This window comes from Xiphias gladius, chromosome 8, assembly GCF_016859285.1.
Source record: "Xiphias gladius isolate SHS-SW01 ecotype Sanya breed wild chromosome 8, ASM1685928v1, whole genome shotgun sequence".
NCBI lineage: Eukaryota > Metazoa > Chordata > Actinopteri > Istiophoriformes > Xiphiidae > Xiphias > Xiphias gladius.
The window spans coordinates 31,396,803-31,408,058 of record NC_053407.1 but is presented as its reverse complement, the minus strand read 5'-3'; the positions used below and the strand labels follow the sequence as shown (position 1 = coordinate 31,408,058).

At 42.9% G+C, this 11,256-nt stretch overlaps 1 protein-coding gene across 6 annotated transcripts in view; it reads right to left on the bottom strand.

Annotated features, from left to right (window-relative positions):
• Positions 1 to 1,413: 1,413 nt before the first annotated feature.
• The window catches only part of LOC120792819 (zinc finger C3H1 domain-containing protein-like), a 34,742-nt gene continuing 24,899 nt past the window's right edge, over positions 1,414 to 11,256 (bottom strand). For 5 of the 6 annotated variants that reach the window (XM_040132178.1, XM_040132176.1, XM_040132180.1 and 2 more), the window contains 12 exons: positions 9,552 to 9,789; positions 9,311 to 9,416; positions 8,680 to 8,878; positions 8,422 to 8,516; positions 8,141 to 8,248; positions 6,447 to 6,551; positions 6,166 to 6,328; positions 4,961 to 5,061; positions 4,555 to 4,656; positions 3,609 to 3,648; positions 3,044 to 3,106; positions 1,414 to 2,394 (listed from right to left, as the gene is read on the bottom strand). In XM_040132178.1, coding sequence (XP_039988112.1) covers positions 2,275 to 2,394; positions 3,044 to 3,106; positions 3,609 to 3,648; positions 4,555 to 4,656; positions 4,961 to 5,061; positions 6,166 to 6,328; positions 6,447 to 6,551; positions 8,141 to 8,248; positions 8,422 to 8,516; positions 8,680 to 8,878; positions 9,311 to 9,416; positions 9,552 to 9,789 — 1,440 coding nt within the window. In that variant the 3' untranslated portion in view covers positions 1,414 to 2,274. Of the gene's footprint in view, positions 2,395 to 3,043; positions 3,107 to 3,599; positions 3,649 to 4,554; positions 4,657 to 4,960; positions 5,062 to 6,165; positions 6,329 to 6,446; positions 6,552 to 8,140; positions 8,249 to 8,421; positions 8,517 to 8,679; positions 8,879 to 9,310; positions 9,417 to 9,551; positions 9,790 to 11,256 lie in introns of those variants that run through there. The other variant, XM_040132181.1, reaches the window with a different exon arrangement.

The window sequence follows — 11,256 nt, the reverse complement described above, 5'->3', positions numbered from 1 at the left end:
GGACAGGTCTCCCTAATGAATTAGAGTTTAAAAGACAAAGTGTCGTCTGGGGGGAGGATTTTACACAACATGGCACCCTGAAAGATGTTGTTAATGTCTCATAACTGATGTATCTAGCCCCATTAGTAAGTGATTTATGAACCATTGATAAAGCCATGTGTAAAAGGGAGTGTTTTTCTTCTCTAGCAGACTTATCTTCACTTTTACCAGCAAAGTCTTATTTCTCCCTCGAGGTCCGACATCATTAATGTACACCAGCAGAACCAACTATCATAGTGTTATCATAGTGTAGTGTTTATACAGTCACTTTTCTCTTCTCTGACCAGGCGTCTATTCATTTTGACAGAGCACAGTGAGGAAACATGGTAACATAGTCCTGATGAGCATCGGCGATAAAAACAAACATGCCCAACTTCAGAGATCCTGTTCCCGGCTCAGCCTCGTCACTGCCACCCTGCTGAACACCTGGCAGAAAAGTATCTTCTGTGCTTCCATCAAATGAACAAAGACTTTGATTCTGGGTCAATTTAAGGTTTTAACTTTAACGATTTGTAATCCTAAGTCTTTGAATCAACTTTTCCCCATTTCATTGGTTTCATCACTTCTTCATCGTTTCCGTTTCAGTCTGTTCAAACCTGCATGGAGGAGAGGATTTGATGTTTTTACTCTGTGTTAAGGTGAAACTGGTTTGTGTTCATGTTATAACTCATCTTTCTGCTGACACACAGTCACTGTTCGATCTTCACCGCGATTGGTTTCAGTACATAAAAACTGCTGAATAAACACTAGTCATTCCGTTCTTTTTCTCCAAATATTCTCGATTATCAATTAATTCCAAAACCCTTCATGGATCACCTGATTGGAAAGTAATGGTCACCAATTGATTTAATCAAAGAATCATTTCAATTGTTTATCAAGAAGGAACCGGGGATAGTTGTTGGTGTCAGGTTCTCCAGTGTCTCAGATTTTTGTTGAATATCACAGTAAACTGAGGACGTCACCATGAACAAAATTTCTGGACAATTTATACACTATAATCAATAAATAAGTAAAAGATCAGACTTTAACCTGGGACAAAACTGCAGAAAACTACAGAGTGAAACACAGCAGTGTTGAAAAAGTAGCCAATGAATTAATTGACTAAAGATTCGGAAATTTAGTGACTTGTGCTAAATATTCTCTGAAAAGTCTCATCTTGACCGTTTTCCTGTTTTCTCAGTAACCGAAGCTCTTTGGGTTTTGGACACAATGTTAGAAGACGTCGAGCTCCGACTCCAGATATTGCGAAGGACATTTTTCCACAGTTCTCTGACGTTTCAACGACTAAACGATGAACAAGAAATAATCAGAAACAGGTCAACATTAAGACTCTTGTGACACAATAAAAACTCGGGAGACATCTCTCTACCTTTAGAAAATAATTTAATAACATTTAAATCCAACATATAAAACACAACAGTGGAAGGACTTTCTTCTCCTCTCCTTGCTAATACTCTTTAATGATTATATGGCAGAACTTTGACAAAAAGAAAAAGACAAATTGCACATGAGAGCATGTTAGCGAGTCCTGACTGTCTCTAACAGTAGTGCGTTTAAAGGGCGTTCCCGGTGCCGGGCTCAGCGTGGATCAGTCTCTGTGGCAGTCTCTCTCACACTCATTCAGACCGGACCCAGCCAAATAGAAAATACTAAACAGGCAGCAGCCCCGCTCAACACCCTGATCAATATTCAGTTTGATCAACAAAAATAAAAGTCTTGTTTTTCCTCTGGGACACAAAGAAAAGACAACGTGCAGATGTTGCAGCAGCACTACGGGGGGGGAAACATCCTTTAAAACACACGGGGGTGGGGGTGTGGGGGTGTCAAACACCACAGTGAGATGTCACGGTCCGTCCCAACCAAACCCCCCCACCCCAACCCCTCAGGTAACTTAAAATATAAAGGGAGGGAAATGAAATCCAAATGAAATGAAAAGTGACAGAAACAAAAGGAGGTAGGACATGAATTGAAGAGAAAATACACTGTGGCACTCAGCAGGTCTATACTTACGTACATGATGTGATGGGACATAAGCAGGTCCACATATGGACCTTCGAGGGAGCACAGGGGCCTCGAGGTGTCCTGGAGGAGGCGGAGGGGGGACGTCTGTCTTACCTCGTCTGATTTGTCTGCTCTCACTCAATCATCTACAGCCAGTCAGCTGATTTCTTTTTATGGCTGTGACGATAATAATAATTCTGTAGTTTGTAGTTGCAGCGCTGGAGCCGAGGATGGTCAGTGATCTTCTCCCTGTGCTCGGCCCACGACTAAACTCACTCCCACCTGCTGACACCAGTCTATAAGCCTCCTCAGCTTATCTGAGTTACCTCCTTCGGCTGCTTCAAACAGCAGGCGCTGGAGGGGGGAGACAGAGGGGGAGGGGAGAGACATCCAGAGCGAGGGGACAAAGACAGGGGAGAGAGGGGGGACGAGGTGGAAAAGTAAGAGGGGAGAGACATGGAAGGAAATAAAGAGGGAGGGGAAGAGGGGGCAGAAAGAGGCAGAGAGGAGAGAGGAGATCGAGAAGGGGGAGGATGGGGGGCAGCAGGTGAACATGCATGTATACAGGTGTGGTATAAACAAGAGAAAGAGCCTGTTTCCACCTTTCACTTCACATGTGATTCAGTCCAGACCCTGTTCTTTACTTCGAGATAAAACTAAAACTCTAAAGACAGGTGTACCCGCTAAACTGACCGCCCACTGCATTCACCAAATAAAATGGATCTCTGAGGAGATCCACTGAGCTTCTCGCTCTGTTGGTTCAGGACCAGTACAAGAGGCTTCACGGATACAAAATCAAACCTGCACATCCAAACTGGCGTGACCCCATCCCTGACCTGATCTGATCCGATCCGATCCGTAGCGTTCTAGAGCTCGATCTGGCTGAAACACGTGAAGTGATGGAGTGTAAACAGGATCAGAGACAATCTGTTATCTGTTTGGTCTGTGTGTTATGTGTTTGCATGTCATGAGTGTTAAAGAGAAACTGAAGGGGGTCATTTACATCTCTCCACAGGGCAGCACACAGTGGAAGGTTTTGGAGGGCTTGCTGATAGAGCAGTCGCACCTACAAAAACAAAAAAATAAAATAAAAGAGGGGAGAGGGGGAGAAAAACAAACAAACAAACAAACAAAAAACACCAGACGCCGGAGCATTGTGTCAGTTCAGCAAAGGACAAGGACAGGAAAAAAAATAAAAAGCGTGGAATGAAGTCAGAGGTTTAGTCATGTTGTCGTCTTACAACAACACAGCACGAGCAACAAAAACTCTCAAATCGAGAATCTAAACTGCCACGAGTTACACATTACAGTGGACGGTGATAAAAGGCCTGCAGGGGAAGAAATAAGATTCAGTGACATGAAATGATCACCAACAGTCGGCAGTGACAGAGCAGACATCACAGCAGTTCATACTTCAGGCCTCACGCCAAACTTCACAGTTTCACATGGTTTTCACGAGAAAAGGAAACCTGCTGACTTATTTCCTGCATGTATTAGGGTGTTGATTCAAATCATCCCGACCTCCTTCAGACCCCGTTAGCTCTCACATCCCTCCACCGCTAACTCACCTCAGATCGCTCCTTTAGCTCCCTCTCCACAGCTATCGCTCTGCCGAGAAACAGCACAGACACTCTGTCAGCTTCACTTCAGGAAAAACTCAATAAAAATACATTTCAACTTCTTTTTTAAAGGATCAGTCTGGTCTTATTCTTGAATTTTCCGATGGTCAATAAATCCCATGTTCAGACTCAAACTAACAGTGTGTTATTCCCTCTCTCAACACATTCCCAGCTCCGAGCCCATTGGTTCCAACTGAAGACGTAAATCTTTCAAAAACAGCTCAAATATAGAGTTTCCTTTTTCAGAAAGGGTCAGCTCTTTCCTAGAACAACTGGACCGTCCCCCCAAAACTCAAAAGGAACAGGAGCTAAATATCATTCGGAACTGGGAGTGCAACCCCTCCAGAGCTTTGCTTTGTCTGTATGTTTTTAGGAGAGATGCGAGTTGAAGTACCAGAGTAACCACCTCTCTCCTCCTCTCTGCTGCACAGAAACGCCATCACCTGCACCATCTGCATTGCGCAGCCCTAAGTACACATCAGCTGCATCATGAAGCAGAAGTCGCTGAGAGGTGTCGATATGTGCGGTGAATGTGACAAAAGCTGCTTTCCTGAAGAGTTCACGTGCGTCACGACACCACCAGTTTCTGGGCCTTTACATATAAAACAGGAGGCGCAGGTGTTTCGATGTAAAGCTGAACCTTCCCCCCGCACACACACACACAGCTTGTGTTTGTAGGGTCCATTCATTACTGGTTTGGTCTTTTCATAGGATTTGTTGACCAGCAGAAATATCACCAGACTGTTGGACAAGTATTCAGTGTCCTGCCTACTCGATCACCGTGTTCTTCCCATTCAAACATAAACGAAAGCTACATCCTGACACTTTCATTATCTCAACATTTTCCTTGTGTTTCTCTCAATCCGTTTAGCAGAGAGATATTTTTTTCACTTACATTTTCCAGTTGGCCAAACACTTTGGAGTGTTACTGCTCAACATCCTGGCCTGGAATTTCAGATGTTCAATGTTTCCGTCCTGCCACTCCTGATGCAGCAACCTGTGCAGCAACAGATCAGCACTGACACCGACAACTCAACTCAAAAAGCATCAGCCCCGTCCCCGTCCCCCGAGACACAGGCGTTATCTGTCTGTCAACTGACTGCAGCACAGACGTTTACCATCTAACTCCACTGATTCAGAACAGACTGAGGACAGAGGCCCAACCTGATGAGTGTTCACCTGCTGAGAGTTTGTTAAAGCAAGAAACATTTACACAACCTGGGAACACGGCAACAACAGCAGCAACGCAGTGCGTGTGTAGTGTGTGATTGTGTGTGTGTGTGTCTGCAGCGTGTGTCTACCTCAGGCCCAGTTCAGTGTTGTTGGGCATGGCGTATCGCAGTCTCTCCAGGACAAGTGCATGCTGGGCCTGTGGTAGGCAGCTCAGGTAAAGAGTCACCACCTGAAGATCCAGTGGACAACGGGCATTAACATTAACACTGGCCACCAGGTGCTCATGAGCAAGGCACTCAGTGGCCACAGTGTGGACGACTGTGGGTTTAAACGTACCACAGGACATTCTCAGGTTTAAGTAACATCCAACAGGTGCAGGGAAAATGTCGTACTTAAAAATGTTTTAACAGCTGTGGGTAATTCTGCATCGTCATCGATATGAAAAACTAAAATGGAAATTTATTCACCTGACTTCTGATATTATGATGCAACTTCTATAATTTTGTATTAAAAAAAAAAAAAACAACCTGAGACTATTTTTTTTTAATCTTTTGCATAAATGTTTGTAAAACAATATTTTACTAGAGGCACTGCTGGTTTCAAAGTTAGTATATTTTTATGTTTTTTTTCTGTAATTTGTGTACAAGCTCATTGTTTTAAATATTTTTTTTAAAAATTAAATGCTTTGAGCTGCATCTTATATGGAGCATATTTTTACCCCGAATTGAATTAAAAGGGAAAATAAAGACTTAGGAGACAATGACAAATAATCTATCACTATATTTTAGCGCTCAGGATAAACAGGACAGAATTAAATGTTAAAAAGAAAAAGGAAGTTGGATACTAAAATGCCAAACTGATATCGTAAAACTTATTTAAAATCCTTAAACTGAGAATAGAAAAACTTAAATGTAAATCCTTAAATTGAAATAAATAATAGAAACTTGTATTTCCTTTTTGTTTTAAGTTTTAATTTTAATTTTTCATTATCCTGAGCATTAAAATATAATAATAGATTATTTGTCATTTTTCAGTTCTGGGTAAAATCATCCTTTATACATCCGACGTATGTTCGGTACAATATTATTTGATTGGATTTATTTTCCTTAGGCTTGCCTACACTGTGTAAACCTATTTTTTAACCAATGAACAGCGATAAACACTGTTAGAGTGTCTAGTGGTCTTAATGCATTCTAGGTACTGCAAACAATTATAAATACATTTACTTGGTTCCATCATGGGAGGTTTCTGTTACTGACTACTGGAACAACATCTTGGTGTCACTAGTTTAAATCTGATCCTTCTGCAGCCTGTTACAGCTGAACTGTCTTGCCTTGTTGTGGAAGCGGTAGCAGCTCCAGAACTCTGCAGGGTTGAAGGGAACCTCAAGTCGAGACGGGACGGTGCTCAGACAACGCTGGACCAGATCTGAGAACAGTTTGGACTGACTGTTGGCCGGACCACGGGTCTGCTGACTGCTGCTGAACAGCAGATAACTATAGAGAGAGAAAACACACAGTCACAGGTCAAATGCTGTTTAGCTTGAATCCTTTCAGGCAGCCCTGATACAGATTTTATCTATAGCAGATAAGGATTCCTGCAGGTGACACTCACTCCATCCAGAGTTTGTGAAGCTCCCCCAGCTGCATGGCTGATCCCAGCGCTCTCTCAAAGGCGTCCACCGTTTCCTCTGCAGAACCGTGCAGCCGCTGCCAGCGACTGGAACAGTTACACAACACTGCTTCAGCATTTACAATTTAACCTTAGGGATCTGTACAGCACATGTCAGTCTTGTCAACTCACTTGAGTCTTTTTAGGTGTCATTTGGTTTACAGCTGGACTCTAACCTTTAATTTAATCCCTGCTCCGTCACTACCGAGGTAATCTAAAGCATATGCAGCATACTGAAGATTCAAACCCATAAATCTTATCATCGAACTCCCAGTAAGAAAGCAAATTATTTCCCAAAATGCCGCAGTATTCCTTTAAGTAAACATATGACCCGCTTCGGTTCATCAGCGTCACAATATCAAAACACAAATCCACAGTTTCATCACACATCGGGGGAAATTGCCTTTCCACCGGGCACATTAACATCTTATTATCGTATTCGATGATTAACAGTGAGAGGAGCTTATGCAAGAAGAGTTACAGCAGCCTGATCTGACAGAGCAGGCGAGCAGCTTCAGAAGGAGTAGATGTTTGTCTCATTCAAATCAAATCGGCTGCACTGTGAGAAAAATATCAAGACTGTAAATACGCAGCCAATAAAAGCTCGTGTCGGACTAAATGTTGGACCTGATGTGGTTGGAGTGTCTCAGAGTTCACTGTGAGAAAAGATAAAACACATCACGGGTCACGACGCGACGCTCTGCCTGTCTGTCTAAAGCTCCATCCAGACTGGATTTCTGTCTGTAGAGGTGGTGGGTGATTTTAACTTCACCTGCTCTGCTCAGTGATTTTGATCCCCAGTAATAACTACGGCCACAGTGACTCCTGTTTCTCCTCCTGTCATTTAAACCTGGTCCCTGGATTTTAAAGTGGATCTCTGAGTTCTTTCCTTCTGCTGCTTTTTATCAGCTCCGAGTTAAATTTTTAATGTGAAAATGGTGGAAGTTGATGATGGAAACATGCTGACACCAACATACAGACCTGTTTGGGAATCAACATGACAACAGAAAAAATTAAAGCCGTCAGGACAGAAAGAGCCCGTTCACATTTAGCCAGACTGTGTCCATTAAAAGCTGCTGAATCAGCTGTGATCAGCTCCTGTTCTCAGTGTAGCCGTGGATGTACAGACAACTGTCACTGGGTCACTGTGATACTGAAGGAAACCTAAAAACGTGAAGATTCTGAATGAAGTTCTGCAGCCTCTTTTTCCTCTTTTCTAAGTGGATTTCTGGAGCTTTATTCGGGAGGGACATCAGAGATCACGATATCTTTAGGAAGTGGACGTCACACTGAATCATATCAACGTGTTTCATGTCAGTGTGCTCACATCTGACTCAGTTAGGACTCTGAGAAGGAGGAGGATGATTTTTTCAAGAGTACATTTTTTTCCTACTGCTTCATTTTTTTGCCACAGTTGACAAGCAACACGAGAGCTCAGGAATCTAAAACTACATGTAAGGATTTCCTACCAAACAAAAATATGTGTAAGAAAAGTAGCCTTAAAAGAAGAAACTTTCAAAAGGTTAGATTTCCTGGTTTGTCTGTGATGAGTCTGGTTTATAAACATCCATCCTATGGTCTACGTTTTGTTGTTGGTACCGTGGGGTAAATTGTAAACAAAGTAAAGAAACACACACCAGTGAATCAGATGCAGGTAGGGAGTCTGCTGACTGAGCTGCTCCTGAAGCTCCTTCTTGATGATTGGACCTCTCAGGAGCTCCTCGGTGGGAAAACCAAGGATGTTGCTGGTGGGAGAAAAACAACAAACTTTAACTCATCTGAATTCAAGTCCTCAGTATGTTTCAACATCTAACACAAACGCCTCCATCTCCACTTTCATTCATATATTCAATCTACTGTATTATCTATAGCTGTACAAGTATCTTTATGCTTGGAAATTCAGTTGAACACAATGTACCGCAGAACGTCCACAGGTTTCTGCTGACTCTGTTCATCCTCACAGAGCGACAGGATGAATCCTCGAAACAGAGGAACAACGGCGCTCGACTTCTCCTGTGGAACGAGACAGCGGAGAGGGAAAAAAAGAAAAAGAAAAAAAACAGTAACATGAACTTCTGTAATTAAAGTGAAATGGGTGAAACATTGTTGGTTTTAATATAAATCTAACCCAGTGTGGCGAGATCTAGAAACAAACCACTTCAACACCTGAGCTCACCTGAGCCATGAGGAACTTGCAGGAGTGATAGAAGACCTCGGCGTTGTTGGGACACTCAGCCAGAGCGTGAAGCCACATGCTGACCGCCTGATCGCTGTTTCCTTTCCTGATGTGGAGGTCGGCCAGAGCGTCTCGCAGAGTGCAGGACTCAGGACAACACTCCAGCAGAGACTCGCACAGAGCAATACCCTCATCATACCTACAGGGACAACAACATCTTCATATGTTGTTCACGCAGGTCAACAAGCAGAAAACTTAAACTTGCAAACAAGATACTATCTTTTAAAAAACTATTAAAACTATTTTAGCTTCCGTCAACACATTTTTTGAATAGTTTTAAGCAGTTTGAAAAAGCTGCAAAAAAGTAATTAAAAAGTACAAAGTAAGTTAATAGAACATGACTCATGAATCATGCAGGCAGGCTGTGAGCAGGTCTGTAAAAAACATGCTGCATTCTTTCAAGTCTCCAACAAATCCCTAACACAAGATGTTTAAGAAAGACACTGTGACCTCTAATTACAGTCTGGGCAATAGTAGAATCAGTGGTCCTGCTAAGACTTCAGTCAGTTACTTGATACAGATGCAACCAAAACGTTAGAAACCCTGCACAGAGCAGCAGCAGACAGCTCACCTCTGCAGCAGTTTGTTGAGGAAGATGAGGTTGGTGTGAAGAGGCAGGCAAGACAGCATCCTCTCACTCTGAGACAGCGACTCATCACTGCACTGATGGATGGCATCTTAGGAATGGAACAACATCACAGAAAACAAGAGAATACAGTGTCAAACTAAGATCTGGACCCGAATAATAAATAATAACGATAAATAAAACAATCACCGTGACACATGACCTTAACCACCGTTGGTCTCTGTACCTTGGAAGAGAGCAATGAGGATGTCGAGCGGCGTACTAATGTCCTGCGGCGTTCTCCACGGCAGCAGGAAGGACTCTCTGCTGACCAGTCTGGACGGACCGGACTCTGCCGGGTCGTACAGGCCGGATGGCAGCCGGTCGAACTCCGTCAGGTGGATGTAGGAGAGCCAGACCAATGCCCGGTCACTGGCTGTCAGGTGGTCGGCTATACTCCTGTCATGGGCTGATTTCAAGGCATTCTGCCGACAGAACCAAATAGGAAAAAAATCTTTATTTTTAGTGACTATGGCTTGATCTCAGAGGGTCTGGATTTATTTTTTCATTTGACATCAACCTGCCAACTACACATTCATTAATGTGTAGTGTCCTTAAAAGTAAACATAATAAAGTAATAAATGAAACTCGGGCCTGGTGTGGTCAGCTGGGATCACATTAGATCAAACTTGGGATTGTGTGGCTACTGGGCGGCCTCTTACTAAACTAAGCAGGAAAGACCAGGGATCTGATGTGTAAGCACAAAAACACATTGACTGGTAATTATATAAACTACACTATCCTACTATATCAACTAGACTTCACCCCGACGTGCACGCAGTTTTCTACAGCCAGATGAGATGAAATATACACTACAGCAATATTTGTTTCGACTGTTATCAATTTCACTGATTGTGTGATCTATAAGATGCCGATTTGATAAATCACACAATGACCAAGGTACCACTGCTGCTGAGGGTTTACAGGTAAATGTGATGAATTAATGAAACAGGCAGTATAAATATCCACAGCTGTCTGTGTAACGGTCACTGCAACAAGAGACTGCACTTCTTTGCTGTGCTTATCGCTGACAGGTCTAATGAGCAGGCAGAGGTATGGTGAAGGAACAGCTGATTAAAGGTGTGTCTACTTGTGAGTGAGATGAGGTTCACTGAACCATCATCAGCAGCATCTCTCTCTCTGTTTCGTGTACATAGATTTTTAGTCATGAGTTTTATGTATCAGGGACTATAGACTCAGTTATGTTCATTTAACTGCTGTAAGCTTTGTTCTGCAGTGATTCACCACTGAATGCAAAACCATCACTGCTGCAGATGAGGTGCAACTAAACCAACCCCAATTTTCCTTCAACATAAAAGAAGTACAAGCAAAATATTTAGTATTTACGTTGTGGCTGAAAGTTGTACTTTTTCTTCTTCACTGGCTCAGTCGGTCTCTCCCTGCTGAAACAATCATTTAGCTGTTAGCGTGTTCCAAAGACGAAGCGTCCGTAGCTGATTACTTTAAAAAACAAAATGAGGAAAGAGAGGAGGAGGCTGGTGGAGAGGGAGAGCCAACCAGAGGTCCCGACTCAGACACCGCTGATGATGACAGTGGAGCTGCAGGGAGAGACCGACTGAGCCAGTGAAGAAGAAGGTAGGTAAGTAGTTTCTTAATCCCCAGGAGGGGGAATTTCTTTGTTACAGCAGCAGTAGTAACACAATAGTAGAACACAACAAGAATGAAAAGAAGGCTAAGAACTAAAGCACTAGAATAAAGGTAAGAATAAACAAAGATAAAATAGAATAAGTAATAGATAAAATACTATAGAGGAATGGCTAACACACTACCCATGGTCGTGGTACCAGGGGAGTGCTACGCTGCGTGTGTATTGTAGGCAACGTGGCCCATCCACTGCAGGCAACTCTAGACTTGTTACCGGGCCAACACAG